General features: G+C 44.2%; 1 protein-coding gene across 1 annotated transcript; it reads left to right on the top strand.

Annotated features, from left to right (window-relative positions):
• On the top strand, window positions 1-27328 carry LOC124606187. The gene is made up of 2 exons (XM_047138155.1): window positions 1-231; window positions 27137-27328. Exons 1-2 carry the CDS (start codon window positions 1-3, stop codon window positions 27326-27328), a joined length of 423 nt encoding a protein of 140 aa, XP_046994111.1.
• Window positions 27329-27392: the final 64 nt, after the last annotated feature.

Genomic DNA, 27392 nt, shown 5'->3' with positions numbered 1-27392 from the left:
ATGGATGTGCTGGTGAAAGATGTGAAGAAGGAATCGCTGTGGAATATGATGTTTGCAGATGATGTGGTTCTTTGTGAGCAGAGTATTGACAGAGTTGAGGAAAAGCTGGAGGATTGGAGGAAGGCACTAAAAGAAAGAGGGATGAAAATTAACAGGACAAAGTCAGAATATTTAGCACTGAAAGATGTGCAGATGAGGTCTTGCAAGTTCCAGGATGATGAGCTGAAATCGGTCTGCAAATTTAAATACCTGGGGTCATACATACAGAGGGACGGAGGACTGGAAAGCGAGAGACAACACCGAATAAATTGCGGTTGGAACAACTGGAGGAAAATGAGTGGAGTGTTGTGTGACGCCAGCCGGGGTGGCTGAGCGGTTCTAGGCGCTACAGTCCGGAACCGCGCCACCGTTACGCTAGCAGGTTCGAATCCTGCCTCAGGCATGGATGTGTGTGATGTCATTAGGTTAATTAGGTTTAAGTAGTTCTAAGTTCTAGGGGACTGATGACCTCGGATGTTAAGTCCCATAGTGCTCAGAGCCATTTGAACCATTTGTTGTGTGACAAGAAGGTCAGCACTGGGTTGAAAGGGAAAGTGTGCAAGTCGGTGGTAAGGCCTGCTATGATGTACGGGGCAGAGACATGGCCAATCACAGTAGCCCAGGAAAGGAAGATGGAAGTGGCGGAAATGAGGATGCTGAGGTGGATGTGTGGGGTAACAAGGAAGGACAGGGTTAGAAATGAATTTGTTAGAGGAGCTGTGAAAGTGGGACCCATGGGGAAAAAGATACAAGAGAGCGGACTAAGGTGGTATGGACACTTACAGAGAAAAGGGGAAGAGTATATCGGAGGCTGGCCAGAGTTACCGAGTGGTTCTAGGTGCTACAGTCTGGAACCATGTGACAGCCACAGTCGCAGGTTCAAATCCTGCCTCGGGCATGGGTGTTTGTGATGTCCTTAGGTTAGTTAGGTTTAAGTAGTTTTAAGTTCAATGGGATTGAAGACCTCAGATGTTAAGTCCCATAGCGCTCAGAGTCAATTGAACCATTTTTGAGTATGTCGGAAACAGAGTTGAAGATATAAAGATTGAAGGAGCGAGAAGGAGAGGAAGACCGAAGAAGAGGTAGAAGGATAAGATATCCGGGGAACTAAGGGAGAAAGGATGGAAGAAGGAAGAGGCAATGGATAGAGTACTATGGAGGAGAAGGATCCAGAAGAGCAACACCGACCCTACGTGACGTGGGACAAGGAGACGATAAAGAAAGAAAGAAAGAAAGACCAGTACTGTATTACCTCATGTTTGCGTCTTTATTATGGCAATTTTGAAATGCAGTGAACAGTTAAAACTAGCCAGTAGTGTGGAATTAAACACTTCGTTTCAAATAAATTGACTGCTTCAGTGTAAAAGATTAATAAAAGCCAAATTTCTTTAGCAAACCGACAAAAATAACTTCATTGTTGTGCAAGCCGATTAATGCTTGACTGTCAGAAAGGTGGAAACAAAATAAATTCTGAAACTAATAACATTTTTAGCCTTCCATAATTATGTGGATGTATTTTAATTCACTTGCTAGCTCCCGGCCACAGAAATCTGTTTTGTTTTCATTTGACGTGAGAGCAATAAACGAAGAGAAAACAGCAAACTCACTAAACGTAAACACGGGTCACGTTGAGACTACCCATCTCCCCACAACAACTCAGACTGCTCTGTGCATCAGGATCAACGATATTTCCAAACCGCAGCAACACTAGATAGTGGTGCCACCCCCCGCCCCCACCCCCCTTCCGCCGTCGAGCATTTGAATTAAATTATATATAACTTGGAGAACAAGAACTCTTCAGAAAATTTGCACTCTTTATTGCCTATTAGCTAATAACTTCATGTTTTTGTGAAATAAAATTAAATAGAGGATACTTGAAACCAATAAAGACAAGTGACAAGCAAGAGAGTATACATTTCTTCAATCCTTAAGTCCTAGCATTCTTTTCTCTCTAACTTTGCTATAGCTTTATATGGGGTGCTTTCGTTTCTGCGAAAGAATCTATTACCTCATCAAACTTCATCAAACGTTTTGCTACATGAAAAAACGAAATGTAGCTGTGTAATACTGAAAAAGCAGTTAATACAAACTGTACCCAAGACTGGTGCGGTTTCTCGATCTGATTACGTGTATTTTGTCACTGTCTGCTAGATAAAACGAAATAGGCCTGTCTAATATTGCAGCAATTGTTACACACACCGAATAAACGAGATTGTTTTGGCACAAACGGTCACTTTTTTTTTTTTAACACGACAATATAATTCACAAAGCACCAGTATCAAATGCCTATTAGACTTACTACAAGCAAAAAGTTTTATGTTCGGAAATAGTTCCACATTTCATTCATACGCTCCAGCTTCTCAAGGATGAGATCGAAAAGTAGTAGATAGAAATTTTTATATAAATTTGGAATCGTCATAATTTTCCATAATTTGTGTGATATCCCCGTCTCTTCTTCCTCGTTCTAACAAACAATCATCATCACCAAATTTGTAATTATTCCTGCCAGTGTCAAAACGTATTCCCCAGTTAACTTCATTAACCCTGCCACAATCAACGGCTTAGTTATCCCGCGTTTATTCTCCGGTTAGGCGTTATTACGTCTTTGTACAACGCGTTTTCCGCGCTACTCCCAGAATAGACCTTATGCGGCTGCTACTGGGATCTATACAGCTGGCCGTTACTAGTGTATCGGTCTGACCAAAAAGTTTCCATCAAAATTTCATTTTCTTGGCTATACCGAGAGGATAATACATAAACTTTTTTACATGTTATTCCTGTTAGTCTTTAATTTCCACTCTGGTAATCTGAATCTATGGAATTAGCTGGTAATTATAACAACGCTGATCATCAGCAAACCCAGTCAATCACATAAACAAGCAACGATTGGCATTCACCCGTTCGGCTTTATTCCGCTCAACTAGTGTAGCCCCGTCCCCTTCTGTCTGCAGGAAAGTTTATTTCTAGATGCGAGGGGGATTCCCCTGACAGAGACATGATGTACGCTATGCATGCATTCAAAAATCAACTTATGATTCATTCGGGAATAAACTCAGAATTTGTTCAAAAACCAACAGGGATGCATTTCAAAATCACATGAATAATCGATAGACCAACTAGTACTGGATACTAGGCACTTTGTGAAACAAGGTTTTTTTTCTCAAGAATATGATTTGGCACCCTCCCCCGCCCCCCCTCCCCACGAGCCCATGTAATTGCCGCCCGGGGCAGATACCCCGGTTTGCCCCCAGTGAATCTGGCACCTTGAATGTGCCAGTAAAATTTTTCTGGGCAGCATCTTGCTGCTAACTGCTACTGCTTGTACAGTTAACAGCCACACTTCTGTAGCCAGAAGCGGGAGAAGGTACTACACATGCACGAGCCCGCTCGCAACTCCTCAAATGAATCAAAGGTAAACAGTTGTGACATCACGCTCATCGGAGGCAATTTGTTATTATGAAGCATTGCACAGTCTTCCTAAAGCCTTTCACACATTTTGCTGTTGGCAGACACTTGTATGAGCACTGTGTTTATTGTTGTATATGGCGCATTTGCTTTGCAACTTCAGTTTTATTTATTGCTTCAATATTACTCTGCAGTAGGGGCTACAGTAATATCCTTTGTTAGAGTATTGTTTCTTACCAGTCAAAATTACAACAATTTAACTGAAAACTAAAACAAAAAAATTCCCGGAATTCTAAAAAATTCTCGGGATTTTCCCAGTTTTCTCACAGATGAAAAAGGTCCCAGGTTTTTCCTGGATCTCCCAGTTGTCCCAGGTCGTATACACCCTGAGTCTACATTTTCGGAATTATGTTGCACAAGTGATACTGCTATGCAAGGGATATTGCTATGTGCTTGATATCGAGAAGTACTACGAAAATTGTATGATATTCTAGCAAATAATGCGAATTACATATTTTCTTGTAATCCCAGAGTCTGGAGATGCGTGTAGGAAAGCAAGCAAGCAAGGAGGTCCAGACCAGAAACAGTAATGCATTTGTGCTGAGGGGGAAAGAAGCCCGTCTTTGCACAACAGTTCTGAAAGTGACTTCGATCCACAGAGGGCACTCTGGTCACGCGTTGGGAGTGGATGACCACCCGACCTTGCGGGAAATATCTAGTGCCGCGAGTATACCTACAGTGCATGTGCGTATGTTGTCTGTCTTTGCGGTATACATACAAATGATGTAGAAGGGGTGATATTGTATGGCACAGGATACGAATTGTATGTTTACTACATCGTCACAGTACACGGTGATATATTGTTGGGTTGCAGATCGGTTTCATGCTCTAATATTCAAGCTCCTGTCCTCAGTGGGAGAGCAGTGTAATTGAGTAACAGTCTTTCCGTATTTGACAATATGTAGGGCACTTTGCAAGGTTTAATTGTTGATGCAATATGGTGATCTGTGTAAAATAGTTTTTTGCCACTGAAAGTCTCGTCTGCAGAAAGAAAAAAAAAGGCAGACAGTGCTTCCACACTGGCGGCATCAGTAACTTGGTGGGTGAATTCGATAAGAGCCAATCATAAAGCCCCATTGAGTCACAAGACATCCTTTGTGCTGGGATATAGGAGTCTACATAGCGGTGACAACATTTGTGTTTTTTGAAAGCAGGAAGGATAACATGTGACGGACAGTGTGCCACATTAGGACCGCGAGGAAGAATGCATTCGACGTTATTCAGCGCTATTTTCGGAAACGGGTACTGTTAGGGCAAGAATTTCCATGCATACAAGCTGAGACATCATGAAAGCTCCTACAAAAGCGAGCATTAACTATTTCTGCGACACTATAAAATTTCAGAGAGAATGACTTGGTTTATATTTTAGATAGCCATGTGACACCAGTTTAACATTCAGAACGTTTTTTAGATGTGCTTGTGATGGCTTGTAGCTATGCGCGCGCATTTCACAGTGATGCGTCAGCCACACTGAGCAGATAAGCACGTGTGTATGGCTAGTCGCAGCTCGATTGTTGGTTGGTTTAAAAGAGGGGGGAAGACACCAAACTACGAGGTCATCGGTCCCTTGCTGTGAAAGAAACAATGCCACAAGGTTGAGAATAAGAATATGAGACTTACAACACAAAACAGAATAAAAGGAAAAACCATAACGACTGAAGGGCAACAAACGCTTAAATAGACAAAAGGGGACAAGAAAGCCACAAAGACGCAAGAGACAGGTAGAAGAGTTTAAAAAAAGAAAGTGGGTTACCGTGGCTGCCTGACAATGTGGACAAAAAGGAAAAGCCAGCTACTCTATAACACATTATAATCCCCGCCTTGAAAGCACTAGGATGGAGGACACACAGGGACAAACGAAATGTGCTAAAACTTAGAGCAAATGATAAAACTCACCCTCACGAATTAAACGTAAAACTAAAGCTGCTGTTGAGGCATTGTCGCCCAACACCGAAGGTAGGGTGCTGTGAAAGTTAAAAGTCCGTAGCAGAGCGGCTAAAAGTGGGCAGTCCAGCAAGAGATGTACGACAGTTATTCGTGAGCCGCAGTGACACCGAGGTGGGTCCTCGTGACGGAGGAGGTAACCACGTGTCAGCCATGCATGGGCAATGCAGAGCCAACAGAGAACCACAGAGTCCCTGTGAGAGCCACACGTGGAGGTTTTCCACACATTCGTAGTTTCCTTAATGGCAGCTTTTTGTGCATACTGAGGTTATGCCATTCCATCTCACAAAGCCACAAAACCTTGCGGTGTAAAACTGAACACAGGTCAGTTGCAGAGAAGTCAATCTCCATAAGCAGTTTCCGTGTAGCCTGTTTCGTCAGCCTGTCGGCAAGTTCGTTGCCTGGGATTCAGACGTTACCTGGGGTCCAGACAAACACCACTGAATGACTGGACCATGCCAGGGCATAGATGCGCTCCTGGGTGGTCGCTACCAAAGGATGACGAGGGTAGCACTGGTCGATAGCTTGTAGGCTGCTCAAGGAGTGAGTACACAGGAGAAATGACTCGCGTGGGCATGAGTGGATGTGCTCAAGAGCAAGAGATATGGCCGCCAGCTCTGCAGTGAAAACACTACAGCCATCTGGCAAGAAGTGCTGTTCTGTATGTTCTCCATGAACATAGGCAAAGCCAACATGACCATCAGCCATCCAGCCATCGGTGTAAACCACTGCATGGCCCCAGCACATGGCGAGAATCGAGAGGAAGTGACAGCGCAGAGTCGCAGGATTAACTGAGTCCTTAGGGCCATGTGAAAGGTCCAGGCAAAGCCACGGCTACCATGGAGGTGTTTGCGAACCTCAAGTATAGGTGTAAAGGCAAGGATTCCAGTTTGGAGAGAAGGGATCACACATGAACTGCAATTGTAAGCACTGAACTGGGACGCCGATGATGGAGATGAAACACTGTGGACAGGAAAAGGAGACAGTAATTTGGATGTACAGGAGAACTACAAATGAGTGCAACGTAACTGGAGCGCAACTGTGCACGCCTAACCTTCAATGGAGGGATTGTGGCCTCCACCAGGACGCTGGTCACTGGACTCGTCCTATAAACTCCTGTCACTAGGCAAACGCCACAGTGGTGCACTGGGTGGAGTATACGCAACACTGAGGGTGCTGCCGAACCATAAGCTATTTCCTATAGTCATGGTGGGATTGAGCAAGGGCTCTGTAGAGCTCCAGCAGCATAGAGCGATCTGCACCCCACTTGGTGTTGCTCAGGCAGCGGAGGGCCTTGAGGTGCTGCCAACACTTCTGCTTAAGCTGACAGAGGTGAGGAGCCAAGTCAATCGGGCGTCGGAAACCAGCCCTAAGAATCGATATGTCTCCATTACAGTGAGTGGATCGTCATTAAGGTAAAGCTCTGGAATCCGAATGAACGGTGCGATGCTGACAGAAGTGTATAACACATGACTTTGCGGCCGAAAACTGGAAACCTTGGGCTCGCTGTAGGCACCACTCAGCAACATTAGCACTGGTAGAGCAGTACGAAATACAGAAATCGTCTGCATACAGAGAAGATGAGACGGACGGCCCTACAGCTGCTACTACACCATTAATGACCACTAAAAATAGAGATACACTCAATACAGAACCCTGCGGGACCCCATTCTCCTGGATATGGGGAGAACTATGGTAGGCACCAACTTGGACACGGAAAGCACAAAGCGACAGGAAACTGTGGATAAAAATCGGGAGTGGGCCTCAGAGACCCCATTCGTATAATGTGGCAAGGATATGATGTCGCCAGGTGGTGTCATACGCTTTTCGTAAATAAAAAAAGACGGCAACAAGGTGTTGGCGTCAGGAAAAGGCTGTTCGTAGTGCAGACTCGAGGGACACAAGATTATCAGTGGTGGAGCGACCCTGACGGAAGCCACCCTGAGATGCAGCCAGGCCACATGACTCCAGAACCCAACCCAACTGCCGACACACCATACATTCCAGCAGCTTACAAAGAACTTTGGTGAGGCTGATGGGCCGATAACTATCTACATCAAGTGGGTTTTTACAGGGTTTAAGCACCTGAAAGATGGTGCTCTTCCACCACTGCAAGGGAAGATGCCATTGTACCAGATCTGGTTGAAGATGATTAGGAGATATCGCTTGTAGTCAGGTGAGAGATGTTTAATCATCTGACAGTGGATACGATCTGTCCCAGGAGCTGTGTCAGGGCAATTTGCAAGGGCACTGAGGAGCTCCCACTCTGTAAATGGGGCGTTATAGGGTTCACTGTGGCGTGTAGTGAACAACAGGACTTGGCTTTCTATCCGCTCTTTGAGGGTGCGAAAGGCTGGCAGGTAGTTTTCCGATGTAGAGGCTCGAGCTTAGTGCTGAGCGAAGTGCTCAGCAATCGCGTTTGTGTCGGTAGATAACATGCCATTGATATTAATGCCAGGGACACCTGTTGGGGTCTGGTATCCAAAAAGACGTCTGATCTTCGTCCACACTTGGGAAGGTGACATATGGCACCCAATGGTCGAGACGTATCTCCCCCAATACTCCTGCTTCTGTCTTTTGATAAGCTGTCGAACGTGGACACGGAGCCACTTAAAGGCTATGAGATGCTCCAGGGAAGGGTGCGCTTATGCCGCTGTAGAGCTCGCCCAACGCACCTTAATTGCCTCAGCGACGTCCGGCGACCACCAAGGGACTGGGGACTGCCTTTCGCCGGGCGCACCCTAAAGAGCGAGGGATCGCGTTTTCCACCGCAGTGACGAGTGTTGTAAGTCACCTGCTCAACTATCACATCGATGTTACTCTTTGGGGGAGAGTCAACAGTGACCACAGAGGTTAAAGTTTCACAGTCTGCCTTGTTTAAAGCCCATCCGGACAGGCGTCCATGGGCCTGTCGCCAGGCCAGTGACAGGAAGATGGGGAAGTGCTCACTACCACACAGGTTGCCATGTGCTCTCCAGTGGATAGATAGGAGAAGTCCTGAGCTGCAAATTGATGAATCAATGGCCGAGTAACTACAACGAGCCAGACTGAAATGTGTGGCGGACCCAGTATTTAAGAGGCAGAGGTCAAACTGTGACAGTAAAGTTTCGACATCTCTGCCTCAGCCAGTAAGCACAGTGCCACAAGGGGTTATCGGCGTTAATATCTCCCAAAAGTAGGAAAGATTTAGGGAGTTGATCAATCAGTGCAGCTAATACATTCATGGGTACTACACCATCTGGAGGAAGACATAAATTGGAGACAGTTATTTCCTGTGTCGTCCTGATTCTGACAGCCCAGCTTCAAGAAGGGTTTGAAGGTGCACAGTTTCACTACATACTGAGTTTAGGACATAGACGCAAACTCCACCTCACACTCGATTATAGTCGCTGCAGTTCCTGTAAATCCCTTATAGCCATGGAGGGCAGGGTCTGCATTGCCGGGAACCAGGTTTCCTGGAGGGCAATGCAGATAGCAGGTGTAAACGTAAACAGTTGCCATAGCTCAGCTAGGTCGTGGAAAAAACCACCGAAATTCCACTGGAGGATGACGTCATCGTGAGACTGGGAAGGCATAGAACATTCAATGAGGTAGTTGACGCCTCAGGGTCACCTGCTGCCACCGACTTATTCCCTGAGCAGTCTATATCCATTGTGTCTGACTGTCTGGTGAGGTCCACGTGCTCAGTATAAGCCAGAATCTCCACCTTATCCCCAGACGCAGAGCTTGTAGGTAGCAGTGGTGTTTGTGCCACCACAATTTCCTTGGTCTTTGAGGTCCTCTTTTTGGTCTTTTCTCGATGCTCCTTGGGTTTGGGCAGGTATAGCCTTCTGGCTCTGAGAGCCAACTGGAAAATGCGGAGCTGATGGGGCTACAACTGTTCTCGTAGTGGCGGCCTATGAGGAGGTCATAGCCACAGAATGTAGGCACTCATATTTTCTCTGAGCCTCAGTATAGGTCAGTCAGTCCAGGGTCTTGTACTCCATGATTCTCCTCTCTTTCTGTAAAATCATGCAGTCTGGCGAGCAAGGTGAATGATGCTCTCTGCAGTTGACACAGATGGGAGGCGGGGCACATGGATTATTGGGATGTGATGGATGTTCACAATCTCGACATGTAATGGTGGAAGTACAGTAGGAAGACATATGCCAAACTTCCAGCACTTAAAGCACCACATTGGGGGAGGGATATATGTCTTGACATCACAGCGATAGACCATCACCTTGACCTTCTCAGGTAAGGTGTCACTCTTGAAGGCCAAGATGAAGGCACCATTGGCAACCTGATAAACCCTTTGACCCCAATGTATGCACCGCATGAAATGAATATCTTGCCGTTATAAATTGGCGCGCAGCTCGTCGTCAGACTGCAAAAGAATGTCCCTGAGAATATAATACCCTGGACCATATTGAAGCTCTTATGCATTGTGATGGTAACAGTGACCTCTCCCAACCTGTTATAAGTGGGTAAAGTCCGTGACTGTGCAGGGGATGCTGATGTTATCAAGACTGACCAAGATCACATTTTGGACAAGCCCTCCACCTGCCCAAACTTGTCCTCTAAATGCTGTACAAAAACCTGTGGCTTCATTGAAACAAAGGAGTCCCCATCAGTTCTCGTACATATGAGGTACTGGGGTGAATAAGGTTTACTGCTATCCTTAGTCTGGCGTTTCTCCCATGGTGAGGCCAGGGAGGGGAATGATTTAGGGTCGTACTTCCTTGAATTATACTGAGACTTGGAACGCTTAGAGACTGCTGGTGTTTGATCACCAGCAAGTGATGACGTGGTACACTTCATCGCACGTCATCTGCCCTGATGTCACCCACTCCAACCAGGGGCCACAGCAAAGGCCACCTGGCAGGATGGGCATTGCTGGCAGTGTCGATGCCTGAGGGCGATGGGCATCTACTCCTTGGCATATGTGGGGAGTTAATGGTGCAGGCATAAGCACAGCGATTCCTGTGTTGTCGGGGGCTACAACCAACAGGGTACATGGCGGCCCCACCACAACAAACTGGCTACTGTGCTGGATATGAGGTGTAAAGAAGTCCATGGTCATCGATAGCGCAAAAAGCGACACTGCATATTGCATGGTGGAGAACGCACCCAGGAAGTCGTCCTCACCCGAGAAATGGAGAATGAGTTGGACTGCTGTGCAACGACGAGAAAGTGGGCTAAAGATCTCAAGGCATGATGGACATGATGCACCATGTAAGACGCCCTTCCCCAATTGTCTCGCTATTCGGGAATATTTTGAAAAATGGAGGTCAAACCCTATAGGAGACCATCACATAAAGGCCGAAATGTGTGAGACTCCTTTTAGTTGCCTCATTCGACAGGCAGGAATACCTTGAGCCTATTCTAATCCCCAGACCCGCCAGGCGTAGCTCGAATGTCCCATTAGGATCACGAGGAAGAAAGGAGCCTGTGCTATTTGGGGAAGCAATGGAACGGATTTCTGCAGCGTCTGCAAGGGTGAGTCACTCTGCAAATAGGTCTTCCCTCCCGTCCAGTCTTCGCTCCCATTCTCAGTGAGTGTAGTTGAGTAAGAGTATTTCCATATTTGACGACATGTAGCGCTCTTTTGCAGGGTTTAACTGTCAGTGCAATATGACTATCTGTAAAAAAGAAAAATAGTTTTTTGCCGATGAAAGTCTCGTATGCAGAAAACAATGGTGGACTGTGCCCCCACACTGGCAGCAGTTTGATGGGTAAATTCAGTGACGAACAGGCTGTCCAGTTAGGATCGCAGTGAAATATATTTCTATTGTGTGACCTGTGATGTCAGTTTAATGTTGCGAACCTTTTATATGCTATGCACACATCGCTCTCAGCACTGGACCCACACCGCAGCTATGTGTCATTGCATCAGCAACGGTGCCTAGGTGAACACGTTTTTTCGACAGGAATTGCTCACACGTCAAGTATGAAAGGGATGCTGCCACCTCATGCTTGCAGAACCAAAACGGACTCCTGTGCGTGGCTTGGCAGCGGTGGTGGCTTGTGGCAGCGTCGACGTGCATGCACATTGGGACCTCTGATATGGCATGATTGACTGTAGTTCGAAAGCGTTTTTTACCTGCACTGAGTGTTTGTGCAGTGCATTAGTTTTGGCTGTTTAAGCATTGTGCGCATGTTGGCAGAACGTTATATATGCATTATTTCGGTAATTTTCGAGTTGATTTCGTGTCTGTACATCAGTTTACTGCATTATATTGATAATTTACAAGTAGTTTGCATGTCTCTGTGCGGTGTAGTGCATTATTTGGACAGTTTAGAATTAGTGAATGTGTCTGTAGAGCGTTTAACATGCGTTATTTCGGTAGCTTAGAGTAGTTTGCAGGTCTGGAGGCTATAAACTGTGACCCTGAGCACATCAGACTATGTGTTTTATATCAGTGTAATAAATGCACAACGTGAAATCCGTCCCTAAATAAATTGTTCCAAAAATAAATAAAATATACTACTTCCTCTCTCCATTTGCCCATCACAGTTTGAGTCATTTTCGCGTCATTTTCCCCCCTCCAGACCACTTTCTTGGATGACTCACACAAGGGATGACAGCACCCTCTGGTGGCAGTACTGTGTACCAGGTCAGTTGGGCTGCAAACCCCACAGAGAACACTCTTGATGTTGGTACTGTCTACAATTGTTTAAATAAAGACTAAAAATAAAGACATGTCCAGCACAGGCCGAGTCCGTTTCCTGCCAGTTCCTAGGCGGAGGTGGTGGTCAGGTGACTTAAGTTAGTGGAGGTAGCCCAAGTGCCCTTTTTTCCCATCATTTACTTAGGTTAGTGGAGGTAGCTGTGGTGTGTTGTATTGTCCTGATGGAATTTGAACTTCCTGCCATTTTCTGGGTGGGGGGTGGGGGGGGGGGGAATGGGGGCTATGTTAGTGGAGGTAGCCCATTTGACCTATCTTTCTGCCAAAAGTAAAACTTCCTGCCAAAAGCCACCTTCTTGGATAATGGTATTTCCCTCATCAGCTGATGTCATGGCCACCATCTTGGATGACATCGCCGCCATGGATAATGGTACTTGGGGTGACACAAACTTTGCCCTACTACTCATGTGAAGGCAAACTGAGTAAGGCACAGCAATCAAAGCAGATGCAACAGGAAAGGCTAACAACAGTTCCACAGTGAGCATCAAGAAAACACGCCTCGCAATGCCCCCTTTCCCTATCATCCTTGAAGGAACAGACTGCAGGGAAAGATTCACAACATTCAGGTCAAAAGCTGTCCCAGATGCCGTCAGTCACTATTCTGGCACGTCTGACTGATGAGGAGGACATCATGGAGTTAGATGCCTTGGAGCTAGGCGGCCCCTCCATTCCCTCTCTCTCTACAAGTGCTTCACCTCCCCATTGCAATGATAGGGGTAAATTAAAACCAAACTGATGAAGTTGTTCCCATACTACAGTGGAACATGAATGGGTGGAGAAACTGGAACTCAAAGTGCAGGCATGCCCCTTGTGCTTGTGTTTACAAGAAACATATTTTGAAGATACTGTCGCCCCTGTGCTGTAGGGCTATATGCTACACCACAAGGATGTCCTGACTAGGGAAAGAACCAAGGGAGGAGTCGCTGTGTTTGTCAATAATGCATACCACTCCTCTGCTCTCCCCCTGGCTACCAACCTGCAAGCAATTGCAGATGAAATTCATGTGTATCAGGGGATTGCTGTTTGCTCACTGTATTTCCCTCTGCAAGATGCAATAGACTCTAAGACTGTCATAGAATTTACAGAACATTTCACCCAGCAATTTCACCTAGTGCGAGACCTCAATGTCCATTCTGCCTTCTGGGGTTCGACCTCTGCTCGCAACCGATGTCGGGTTTTGGAGAGCCTCATGACATCTCACGAGCTGTGCATCCTCAACACAGGCACAGCAACTCATTTCTGTGCTGCTATTGGGTTAAGCTCAGCCATCGACCTCTCTTTCTGCTCTCCAGACCACTTTGACTCTGTTCGGTGGGAAGTTGTTCACAGCATGCATTTCAGTGACCATATCCAACTACGCATTCACCCACTGAATAGAAGCCCCCAAAATGGATGATCAGCAGGGCAGACTGGACGGTGTTCAGCCAGCTGGCAGCCGACTGTGTTTGAACACCGCAACAACATGCAGGAATGAGTGGACCACACCACATGAGTGATCGATTATGCCGCTGACGTATCCATTCCGAAGTCTTCAGGTCATCTTAAGAGGCAACTTGTACATTGGTGGACTGATGAGTGCTGTTTAGCGATGTGGGACAGTCGTGTGGCTCTTCGACGGTTTAAATGCCGCCCAACAGTGGACAAACTCACAGCCTTACGAGTCGCGAGAGCTAAAGTTCGATGCATGGGCGTACCCAGCGAGGGGCAGGGGGGGGGGCAGCTGTCCCCCCCCCCCTAGAAGATATTCGCAGTTTTTCACTAGTTTACTGTTTTATTTAATAAGAAATGCTGCATGTTTTCTCGGATTGTACAAGAGCATTCTTGTATTGAAAATGTTTATTAAAAGCATTTTTTCACTGGTTTACTGTTTTATTTAATACGAAGTGCTGTATGTTGTCTCGAGTCCTTGTTTCCTGAGACTAGTATGACCTGCCCCCCCCCCCCCCCCCCCCCCCAGTTCAGATACTGGGTACGCCCTTAGTTCGATGAGTAATTAACGAGAGTGAGAAAAGATCATGGCAAGCGTTCCTGGACTCCATCAACCATTCCACTTGTTCTACAAAAGTATGGGAAGCCATCGGAAGGATTTCCGGTAAATCTAGTCGTTTACCAGCAGTGCTGAAACAGGGGCGTCTCCAAACGACGCCTGGAGACATCGCTCAGGCGCTGGCAGAGCATTTTGCAAAAACTACTGATAATACAAGCCAGGATTCAGCGTTTCGTCGCTACCATGCAACGGTAGAGAGTGGCAAGTTTGAATTCAGATGCAACATTTCTGAGTCTTACTACTGCCCTTTCACTGTATGGGAGCTGTAATCGGCGCTGAGACTCACGTTACTGCATCCAGCCACGACCAAATCTAGTATTGCATGCTTCGACATTTGCGAGCAGTGTCAAAGGAAATCCTCGTCGAACGTTTTTATTTGATATGGCACACAGTTCACTTTCCAAACTCATGGAGAGAGGCAAATTTGATACCTCTCCTCAGACCATAAAAGGAGGCACATGTCCTACTAGTTACCGGAGTATCGCCATAACGAGCCGTGTAGGAAAGACCGTGGAGCGAATGGTTAACCGTCATCTGGTCAAGCTGTTAGAGACCAGACAATTCCTTATCCACTTCAGTGTAGTTTCCGAACATTTCGGTCCACTGTCAACAACCTGACCCAGCTAGAGGTTGCTGTTCAGCAGTCACTGACAGCGCGGCGTGCTTGCCAACAATACTTGCAGATGAGGGGTTACTAGGCATCAACAGTTTCCGATATTTACTTCTGAAGGGAAAAGGATACACCCTGTGGTCTTCATCAGAGCGTTTCGAAATGTTTTACCTCGTACCTGGACCGAAGACCAGAAAATTAGATTTGTTGTTGGATTCACACAGGGTGACGTTCTTCTATGGGCTACGGACATGGCGGAACGTTACCACTATCATGAACAGTTTGAGAAGGCATTTCTGGATAAGTATTGGTCTGTGGCTGTACAAGAGAGGCTCCGACATGAGGTACTCAACCCAGCTCCGTTCAATAGCAAGTACGGAAGCTTAAGGGGCTATTTTGAAAAATACGAGGGCCGTTCAGAAAGTAACCTCCGGTTGATTTAAAAAATACACCAAGTTAAATAAAAATATTTTAATATATACATCTTACAACTACATCTTTGCACTATTTTTCTACATAGTCTCCATAGCGATTGAGGCACTTATCGTATCTCTTCACAAGCTTTGAAATTCCTTCTGCATAAAAATCACCCGCTTGTGCCTGGAGCCAGCCTGTGACCGCATCTTTGAGCTCTTCGTCGTCATCAAACCGCTGTGACCCGAGCCATTTCTTCAAATGCATGAAGAGGTGATAATCACTTGGCGCCAGGTCTGGGCTGTAAGGTGGATGGTTGATAACATCCCACTTGAAGGACTCAAGAAGGGCCGTTGTTCTGCGAGCAGAGTGAGGACGGGCGTTATCGTGCAAAAAAACGATACCGGAAGTCAGCATACCACGGCGTTTGTTCTGTATAGCCCGTCGTAACTTTTTTATTGTTTCACAGTACACGTCTTGATTAATGGTCGTACCACATTCCATGAATTCAACCAACAACACCCCTTTGGCATCCCAAAACACCGTTGCCATCAGTTTTCTGGCAGAAAAATCTTGCGAGGCTTTTCTTGGTTTGGTAGGCGAATTTGAATGTGCCACATCTTTGATTGTTCTTTTGTCTCAGGGTTCACGTACTTAATCCAGGTTTCGTCACCGGTCACGATTCTGTTTAACAATGGTTCTCCTTCGTCCTCATAACGTGACAGAAAGTCTAATGCAGAGGCCATTCTTTGAGTTTTGTGGTGGTCGGTAAGAATTTTGGGCACCCATCGTGCACAGAACTTACGGTAACCCAATCTTGCTGTCACTATCTGGTACAAGAGAGTCTTAGAAATCTGTGGAAAACCAGTAGACAACTCCGACATTGAGAAACGTCGATTTTCACGAACTTTTGCATCAACTGTCTGAACAAGTTCGTCAGTCACCAATGATGGTCTACCACTCCTCTCTTCATCATGAACGTTTTTTCGTCCACTTTTAAATAAACGTACCCATTCACGGACAACTCCTTCACTCATAACTCTTGGTCCGTACACGGCACAAAGCTCACGATGAATAGCTGCTGCAGAATATCCTTTGGCTGTAAAAAACCTTATGACAGCACGCACTTCACATTTGGCGGGGTTTTCTATTGCAGCACACATTTCAAACTGCCACAAAAACTAAACTAGCGCAGGTACGACGTTCACTCGACCACGGCTTGATGCCGACTGACCTGTTGAGTGCGTGAACGCACAGATGGCGTCGCTACTCCCCCCACAACCCGCACTGTGACCAATCGGACGTTACTTTCTGAACCGCCCTCGTATTTGAGTAAAACCAAATACTGCACGAACCCGTTGTCACAAGTAGACTTACTGAAAATTTAAAGTGCCATCCACCTGCCAACATTAGAGAAAAACTCATTATCATCCCAGAACAGGAAACTGAATTCTTTCTATCTGCACTGGACTCAATAGATTCAATATATGAAGAGAGACCAGTACAGCCGAAGCCTATTAATACGCCGATAGCAACACAGAGATTTACGGACCAGCAAGTAAATAACGGATTCCTATTACAGCACGGATGGCAACCTTACCCCACAGAGACCTATGGTAATGGTAACGGCAATCACAGCGGCAATGGAGAAAGCCATAAATACAAACGTTGATATAATAGAAAAGGGCATAAATTTCGCAAAAAACAGCTACTCTGGGGGATTAGCGTATGGCCAGCCTGTACAATATGTACAGACACAAGCTACCAGCAATAGTCAGCCGATCGCTTGGCAAACGCAAAACAACGACAGACAACCGAATAGCCCACAGACAGCGGAATTCGGCCAGCCGAATACCCCACAGACAGCGGAATTCGGCCAGCAAAGTAACACACATATACAATTCTTCATGCTTTCCCGGCGATCTGTTGACATCTTGGATATTCGGGAATCCAGCCGGATGTTCGCGTCGTTCTCGCACGATATTTCAACAGCGTGCCTCGCTCTCTTCTTCAGGTGCTACCTCAGAGGCAAAGAGAATCTCAGTCGAGAGCCTCTCAGGACAATAATTGTCGTAAACAAACACCAAGGGTCAACGTAGCGGAAGTTATGTCTAACCTAGAGGTCGATGCCACCGCGACGCCACTTGACACAGGTGCTACGACTAATTTGATGTCACAGGGATTGTTTCAAGAATTGAAGAAAGGTGGACGTATGCCCACAATGCCAGTAGAAAACTGCAAGGTGCAAACTGCCACTGGTCATAAATCGAAATGAATCAAGATACAAACCTTAATTCTCGTACAGTTAGGACAGTTTTCTGTATGAAGCAATTTTTTGACAGTAGAGAAATTAATAGTTGATTGATTAATCGGTATGGACACATTTAGGACATACCAAGTACAAATTGATATAGGAAAAGGCCAATGTCATTTCACTATAAGTAACCAATTATTCGTAATAGACCTGATCAGGGGAAGTACAAATAGATGTAAAACTTAAGTTATTCATGACTTTGAAGTTCAGTTGATAAATCCCATAGTTTAACACATACAATAATGAACCGTCGTCAGCAGAAGAAATGAACGTCGACACAATGAGCACAAAGGTAAGTGAATCAAAGTGCTTGTCTAAAGAACAGCATGCGGAACTTAAGGAATTGATACTTGCTTATGTACATGTATTTGAAAAAAGAACAGGTATTATTAAGGATTTCGTATGCAAAATTGAAGTGTATCCTCACGAAATTTTTTGTTCCCTCTCATACGCTGAACCATGGACAAAGACGGAAGCAATAAGAAAAGAGATTAACACGATGCTTGAATGGAACGTAGTACAGCGTTCATCTTCCCCTTATTGTAGTCCTATCTTGGCTCTGATTAAGCCAGATGGCAAGGTGCGCTTGTCCCTCGACGCACGTAACATTAATAAGATTATTGTATCAGTCCGAACACTTCCAGGTAATTGGGAGGAACAGCTTATGAAATTCCACAATGCTAAATTTCTTACTGTAATCGACCTCTGGTCTTCATACTGACAAATAAAACTACCCGAAGAAAGTCGAAAGTATACCGGCTTTGTATGTGGAGGCAGGAGCTTCGAATTTCAAGTACAACCGTTTGGATTGAACGTAAGTGCAGGTGTATTTATCTCTGCACTTGACAGAGTGCTGGGGCCCGAACAAGAGTAAGGTAACAGTATACGTGGACGACCTTTTAGTCACTACAACATCGTTTTCACATTCGATTTCACTTGTCGAGCTTTTTTTGGTAGAGGTGAGACAGGTGACTTCCATTGTGATGATTGTTGTTTACTTTCTGGATCGTACCCATAGCACCATGACTCATCACCTGTAATGATTTTGTTGAAAAAATGTGGATCATCTTTGAACGCGTCCTTCATTTTGAGACAGGCTTGATCACAACGATCCCTTTGATCTCCGGTAAGAAGCTTCAGCATGAATTTTGCTACCACTCTTCACATCCCCAAATCGATGGTCAAGATGCGCTGAACTGAGCTCCAGGACAACCCGGACAAGTTCTCGATTTGGTCGATTGTCCTGCATCGATCTTCACTGATGAGATCACGGATATTGTCGATGTCGTCTTCGCTTCAAGCAGTTGAAGGTCGACCGGAATGGGGCTGATCTTCAACCACCATTTCTCCCTTTTTAAACCGAGAAAACCATTCGTACACTTGCGTTTTACTAAGAGGATGGTCTTTGTAGGCTGTCTGAATCATCGCAACAGTTTCTGCTGCGTTCTTGCCGAGCAAGAAACAAAACTTCACTGCCGCACGTTGTTCGTAAGAACTAGCCATTTCCTCATGTCACGTGTGCACTGTAGGCACACTCAAAGAACTGCCAAAGAAACCACACTTCTCACTGTTGGGTGATGCTGCGTGGCAGAATGACTCAGCAGAGCTCCTACTACAGCCCTCTGGCGAAGCAAACTGCTACTATAAGTACACGATGTGCAGCATTACGATTCCGGCTACTTTCGGGCCCCCCTCGTATTTTGTGGGATCTAAGTGGAAAGACTTCGTAGACTCCAACCGAATCAAACACATTTTAGTATCCAAATTTCATCCCAAAGCGTTCCCCATATAAAGGGCGTTTATGGAATTCAACAGGTTTGTGAGGACCTATATACCTCGTAAACACGCCAAGTGGATTGAATATGTCGCTCCTTTCTTATAAGTTTACAAACTTCCCCATACATCAAATGCATTTGCACCAAATGAGCTATTGTTCAATTACAAACAGATAGACAAATGGGAAAAACCTTTACCCAAGATACCGATATCGGAATTACCACAGATGATAAAATACGACAAGCAGTAATCAACCTTGAAACCTGGGCTAAATATAGGAAAGGAATTTACGACAGAAAGCTGAAACGCACAACACAGTTTTACATAGGACAAAAGATGTTACTTAGAACACATCCCAAATCCACAAAAATTGGAAAAGTGAACCTTAGGTGGAAATTACTATACACCGGACCATACATAATTACCAAAATTCCCTACCCGGGAGCATCCAGATTGGCACACGCGAACATGAGTAAGGACAAGGGCCTTTGCCCACACAAGGCTTGAGAACGTTTATATACTGAAGAAGGGCTGTATACCCTCTTGAGTTGTATACATGTATAGTAATATTAAACTTATGTTGCGCGTAGCCCAGTTGTAAATGAATAAACGAACTTGTGAAACACTCGGTAGCGCGCAGTGCAAAACACAACTCGCCGCGACTTTAGTGGTAATGCATGCGCATTGGGAGAAAAGTTGGTCAACAAACTGCAAGCGTGTGTGCGCCAGACACAGCTGAAACTGTTGGAGCACCCAAAAGAAACAAACCCAGTGAGCTACTTCCTGCACTAGTAGTTTTAAAGCCTATTGCATAGAATGAGACCTAGAAAATTAAGGAAGAGTCTGTACTACAACTACGACTATCTGCACAATACACACAAACAAAGATAAGCTAAGGGATTATATAAACGGAAAGGAAATCCTAAACTACGAGATATTTACTTAAGTTATGCTACCTCGTACATTATATCTACATATTTACAAATTTAAGTATTGAAAGTACATGCACTAATTATATAATTGAGGACCAGAAAACTCTTGGCTGCAGGTAAACAAGCGAGTACAATACGAGTGGCAAAATGTATAGGAGTTCGCTTCATGCCTATAGCACACCTTATCTATCAGATTTATAAGTTAAGTAGAGACGCACACATGACATTAAATGAGTTTGTGATGGCACGACTGCACAATGAAGTACATGAATACATGGTTGTATATATGAAAGAGGTATTAGTGACACTTATCTATGAAGGTTTAGTTTTAAGTTAGTATTAAGTTTTTTCTTCCAGGGAACGATGCATTGACAAGTCCTAAAGTGGAGAAAGACAAATGCTTGTCGAGTTCGAGGTACCATATTAACATAAGCAAGGACTGCACCTCAAGTAAATATGGCTGTAGGTTTGTGATATGTATGAATGTGATAGTGTGAAAATATGTGTAGAAGAATACAACTACAGTACGTAGCATATCACGATGCTGACCTAAGGTGGAGCACTATCAAATAACCAAGGATTCGAAACCTAACTACTGTGAGCGTCGACTACTCATGAACGCGTCAAACACCTGATTTACAATGAAAATTTTATTCATGTTTGCTACTTATACAAACACTATTTTACGCCCATTGTACATGACATATAGTATTGATGATACATCTCTGTATGCCTCAGCATATGAAATGGTTATCCTTTATGCGATGAAAATATTCAGTAAATATTGAGGTGCACTTTAAACACTGAATAAATATTCGGTACGATTGGTATCGTTTGGTTTGCGTTGTGTTTGTAAACAACAAACTATTTTGTTCTTGAGATCATAATTAATTCTAGTAAAGAGACGTAACTGAGCACATAAATGCCTTTCGTGAAATTTCCTCAACTGTGTAGTGTGTAGATCTTTCCTGGTGAATGCTAGGGAGGCGAGGCCTCGCGTAGTTATTTAAGCAGCACGTAGAATCTATTGTAGCGACTATTGTTTACCTCTTTAATTCTTTGAAATTGATAAATATGCTCCGACAAGAAATCACTGTGGATTGGAAAGAAACGTATGCCAATTTATGCCATAAGGGAAAACGAATCTATCATTGTATGAATGTTATGTCAAGAATGTAAAACCAAACGAGAGTAAAAGTGCACACATATAATTGGAATTTAACAAAGTAACAAAATTATAATTTAACAAAATGTACTAAACAAAATTACAATCAGACTATAATCTATGTAAGCAAATGAATAAGATAAGTTTATTCTTGTGGTTGTATTTTTTTTTTTTTTTTTTTTTTTTTTGTCATGTGTATAGTATGTGAAGAGGACACTACAGAAATTTTGTGTAATGCAAAAGTATGAAAGACGCTCAAAAACAAAGCCCAAAAACATACGAAACCTGCCTGCAAAGTGTTAAGTGTGCATGTGAGATATGTGGGTGTGCACATGATGAACTAAAAAAAGACAATACTTCGTGTAACATGAATTCTCTGTGCTCGACAACGTCGTAAAAACATGAATTTTCTGGGCTCGACGGCGTCGTAAAAACATGAATTTTCTGTGCTCGGCAACGTCTTAGAAGCGGCAAGAAACTTACCTTGACGCCGGATGTCGGATTTACGGCTGGTGTCCCTACTGAACAAGTGCGAGCCACGAGGTGAAATACTTTCCTCAGACCGCTGGTACGGAAACCAGTTGTCACCGCATCGAAGATTTCACAAAGGATCGCGCCGCTGAAAACGAGCTTCACGAGTTTGTGCAGTCAAGACTATATGAACTCATGACACGGGCACTCTGACTTCGTGTTAAACACGTGAAATGGACGTCGAGCTGCGCGCGCGTGCTTCGGAAGCTAAGCACTGGGCAGATAACTGACTGACAATAATGGGACTGTGCGCTTACAGCAAGCATTTCATTATGAAGGAGAATTTTTGTACGTACATGTTAAGGGAGCTGACATGGCTATATAAATTGTTAATCATTGAGGATAACTCTGATGGCCGAGAAATAAAGACTATGCTCATACCGGCCAGGGTTATCAACCCACAAAAAGAGAAATAACTCAGACACTGTGCACCTTCGTCTGAGTCAGTGCACAATGGGGGTTAATTACAATGTAACATATTATTATTATTATTATTTCTCTTTTCTTCCTCTCGTTCTTTTCTAAGTTATTTTGTACCAGCGATACTACAGGGTCACAAACAAAACAAGGAGATGGATGCTCTTCAGTATTTTAATTCCTTTAGATCTTCTATTCGTCTCTATACCAAATAGTGGGCGGGCGTATTACGAGTTCCGTCGGTTTTATACTGTTTAAAAATGTATATTCCAATTGTGCATTGAAAATTGTTATCAAGATAGCAAAGTTTATTCGCACAGTCATTTTTTGTTCACTATACAGCAACGCGCCGAGAATCCTACATCAAGAGGATCGAAGCTAACAAGAAGAATTCACGTGAGCGGAGGAGGGGCATTCTGGAACCAGTATTCTCATATCAATCTCCATGTACAATAGCGGTAACAAAAAAGAAAGGATGTACGTAAATTTACGAATGTTAAATACTGAATATATGTATTAAATATTGAAGGTCTGTTTATATTAGTACCAGTTAATGTTCACCCAGAATATGAGTACTTCTCAATTTTTCAATTATTCTTTCAAAATTTTCCTTTTTAATTGTTTAAGCAGCAAATTTTTATTAGGATTTCCAATATATATCACATTTTAGTCGCCCCTGCCACTATTCACTTAGCGTGTTCATAGATATCAGTAAGGTGTATGACACTAGTTGGAGACACAATATTCTAGCGCCACTGCATCAATGTGGCTTTCGTGGCCACCTCCCCTTTTTCATAGTCTCTCCTGTTGTTTTTCAGGACTCGAGTTGGTGACTCCTTGTCAGATCGTTTTGAGCAGGAGAATGGAGTCGCTCAGGGCAGTAGTTTAAGTGTTACCTCTTCGCCATAGCCATAAACGGTAAGGAGTCCTGTACAATGCTCCTTGTTTGTGGACGATTTTGCTATTTTCTGTTCCTCCTCTAGTGTTTAACAGTGACCTGTCAGTTGCAACTCACAGTGAAGAGATTAGAAGAGTGAATTTCAAAGATAGGTTTTCAGTTGCATATAATTGTGTGTGTATTCATTTTAATCATTCTCGTCGTATTTTTAATTTACCTGACTTGCGTATGAGGGACACCACCCTACATTTTAGAGACTTTGTGAGGTTTCTGGGCCTCATTTTTGACGCTAGACTGTCGTGGTTACCACACCTGAGGGACCTGAAAGCCAGAACCCAGAAAACACTGAATATCACAAAGTGCCTTACCTACAGGTCTTGGGGAGCCGACAGGGTGCGTCTGCTCCAGTTTTATAGGGCATTCGTGCGTTCATAGCCAGATTATGGAAGCACAGTGTATGTGTCAGCGAGTCCTTCTTACCCAAATTGACGCTGTTCACCATGAGGGGATAAAGTTGGCCACAGGTGCTTACAGGCCAGCCCTGTATCCATTTTGTGTGCTGATGCTGGAGAATCATGACTCCCCGTCCGATGGCAGCTCCTCTTGATGAGCCAGGCATTTAAGTTCCTCGCAGGTCTGACTTCACCTACAGACCATACTGTTGTTCATCCACCTCTGGAATGCCTTCTCTCCAACTGTCCACGAGCAACAAGACCATTTAGGATCCACGTGCTGCATGTGCTGGAATCACTTGGTATGGGGCAACTACAACCCCAAATCCAGGGTTTTAACCACCTGCCACCATGTTTGAAGCGGAGGCAATCCGCGACGAAACATGCTCCTCATCTCTGGATCTCCCTCATATGCGTTTCATACCCTACAAGGGAAGCGTTACGAGCACGTCATTGTCATCCGGAATCACTCGGAAGTGACGTCAAAATGACAGATACGAGTCAGCTAGAAACGCTCAGCATATTTGTCGACTGCTATCGAATTTCGCGGTCGAATCGAGTTGTGTGGAAGCGAAGGTCTACTACTTTCCTCGCCGGCCGGGGTGGCCGTGGGGTTCTAGGCGCTACAGTCTGGAACCGCGTGACCGCTACGGTCGCAGGTTCGAATCCTGCCTAGGGCATGGATGTGTGTGATGTCCTTAGGTTAGTTAGGTTTACGTAGTTCTCAGTTCTAGGGGACTGATGACCTCAGAAGTTAAATCCCATAGTGCTCAGAGCCATATTACTTTCTTCACCCTCGTCTTGTCAATGTGTCTCACATGGTAACGTGTTTGCCAGCAAACGAAAATATGGGAAGTGTGTGAGACTATACGAGGAGTGTTTGAGAAGTCTGTGCAAAAATAAAAACTACTTTTGTGTTTGGGGTAAACCTTTTTTATTTTTCGACATAGTCTCCTCTTAGACTTATACACTTCGTCCAATGCTGTTCTAATTTGTTGATCTCTTCCGAATAATAGGAACTGTAAAAGTCATGAAAAATAGGTATTAGTTGCTGCAATCACCCCTTCATTTGAATAAAATCTTTGTCCTACCAGCAATTTCTTCAAATTGGGGAACAAATAGTAATCTGTGAGAGACAAGTCTGGAGAATAGGGGGGATGTGAAACGAGTTGGAAATCTATTTCCAATCATTTTGCTACCACAACTGCTGAGGTGTGTGCTGGTGCATTGTCGTGATGGAAAAGGACTTTTTTGCGGTCCAATCGCCGGCGTTTTTCTTGCAGCTCGGTTTTCAAACGGTCCAATAACGATGAATAATATGCACCTGTAAGAGTTTTACCCTTTTCCACATAGAGATGAGGATTATTCCTTGCTAATTCCAAAAGACAGTCGCCATAACCTTTCTGGGCGAAGGAATGGTCTTCGCCTTTTTTGGTGCAGATTCTCCCTTGGTAACCCATTGTTTAGATTGTTGTTTGGTCTCAGGAATATAGTAATGTATCCACGTTTCATCCACAGTGACGAAACGACGCTTAAAGTCCTGCAGATTCTTCCTGTACAGCTGCAACCATCCTTGCAACACTTCACATGATTCCGTTTTTGGTCAAGTGTGAGCAATCGCAGAACCCATTTTGCGGATAGCTTTCTCAAGTCCAAATGTTTATGGAAAATGTAGCCTATATAAAATTTTATTCTCGACTGGCAGCCAGTATTCTTTATAGCTAGCTTGAAATTTTCCAGTGGGGAGGGATGTGATTGAGTGTAATGTTACCTCCTGACTTGCATGCAGCTGCCTATTTTTATATAGTACAGTTCTATGACTTATGAGATGAAACTCGCCTTTGTTTCTTGTGTCACTCGGGCAGGTCACATTTAAAACTGTAAGTTTTGCGCCCCCATGATCAATTTACAGATATATCTACATCTACATGGATACTCTGCGAGTCACATTTAGGTGCCTGGCAGAAGGTTCATCGAACCACTTTCACAATTCTCTATTATTCCAGTCTCGTATAGCGCGCAGAAAGAATGAACACCTATATCTTCCCGTATGAGCTCTGATTTTCCTTATTTTATCGTTCCTCGTTATGTAGGTCGGTGTCAACATAATATTTTCGCATTCGGAGGAGAAAGTTGGTCATTGGAATTTCGCGAGAAGATTCAGTCGCAACGAAAAACGCCTTTCTTTTAATGATGTCCAGCCCCAATCCTACTTCATCTCTGTGAGACTGTTGGGATCCCAGCTTTAACTAAAAAAATCGTATGACTCTCGTGGTTTTGCACCACAAATTATTGCATTAACATTTTTCTGCAACAGTAAAACCTTGCAATGGTTTGCTTGTGTTCTGGCTCCCCATACTTCTGTTGCATGTATTGGACGAGACAAATGTATGATAAATGGTTAGCAGTACATGAGTACTATTGCGGTATTTGCTAAGTGTATGTATTACAAGTATATTTTTACCCTGTGTGCTTACCAAAGAGTGAGCATGCATATTCCACTTAACTGTATCCTGTATTGTTAGTCCCAGGAGTTCTAGAAAGTTATCTTTAATTTGAAATATCAGTTCCAAGGCACATTTCCATTAATGCTGTTTCCTTGGTGCTGTTACCCAGATACTCCCACTGAGATACTGAGTATAGAGATTAGCTGGAAAAATGTCTATGCTGGAACATAGAGGTCTGTGTACACCAGTAATTATAATATGTTGACCACTGCATACAACGATCATTAAAGAAAGTTCAATAACATCTTCAACTATGAAATAATTTACATCTAAAGTGCTGTGGCATAATTACTGCCACTTTTTGCAACCCTTAAAAAATGACCATCAGGTTTGACCTCTCTACTGATATCTGAGCAAAGTTTTCTACTAATGGGCGCCGAGGATTTTTCTTCAGATACCATTTGTCAGTAATAACTAGCTGCCTTCTGCATGTAATGTACGTCTGCCTGTTACTGCAGTGACAGATAACTCAGCAACCAATATCGTCACATCGTCCGAGCTTCTGGTTTAAGGTCGGGACACTCATGTCCGGACCGTGTCCATGCCAAGACACGTCCGAGTATCAGCCGTCACACGGACAACGAAATACATCATTAAAAGAAATGTGGTGGGCCCCACTTGACCGGGGAACATCAACAGTCCGGGACCGGGCCGGGCGGGATTTGCCGTGTTTAATATTTCACATGACACACATGGCCTAACGGTAGAATTGTCTCGTTAGCTGTGCAACTGCGCAAAACTGTTCTGTGTACAAAACATGGATTTGGAACGACTAATAGAAGAAGTTCGTAAGTTTCCTGTTCTTTACGATCAGGGAAGTGAAAACTACAGGAATATCGAGTACAAAGACAGAGTTTGGATGACAATTGCAACAGATCTACAAATTAAAGGTTAGATAAAAACTATACAAGTTTTAATACCCGAAAGATATTTATTTACTTTTTATTTTGCAAACAGATGTTTGATTTATGTCATCGTTATATCGCCAAGGTGACATGTTCTTACCATTCCACAGTCCCTTGTGGAGAATTCAGGAATTTTTTGAGTTGTTCTCGTAAAGCAAATGCAGCATCTATTGATCTCCCACGAATTGGAGATAGGTTTCGAAGATTTGATGATCTTCCGGATCCCTCAGCAGTTTCCTTTTGATCCATCCTCTGTTCGGGCACCCTATAACCTTCCATTTTTCGAATAAAGTTGTACAGTACACATG

Source organism: Schistocerca americana, chromosome 3, assembly GCF_021461395.2.
Source record: "Schistocerca americana isolate TAMUIC-IGC-003095 chromosome 3, iqSchAmer2.1, whole genome shotgun sequence".
NCBI classification, from domain to species: Eukaryota; Metazoa; Arthropoda; class Insecta; order Orthoptera; family Acrididae; genus Schistocerca; species Schistocerca americana.
The sequence above is the reverse complement of the archived record's forward strand: the minus strand, read 5'-3'. Positions and strand labels throughout refer to the sequence as shown.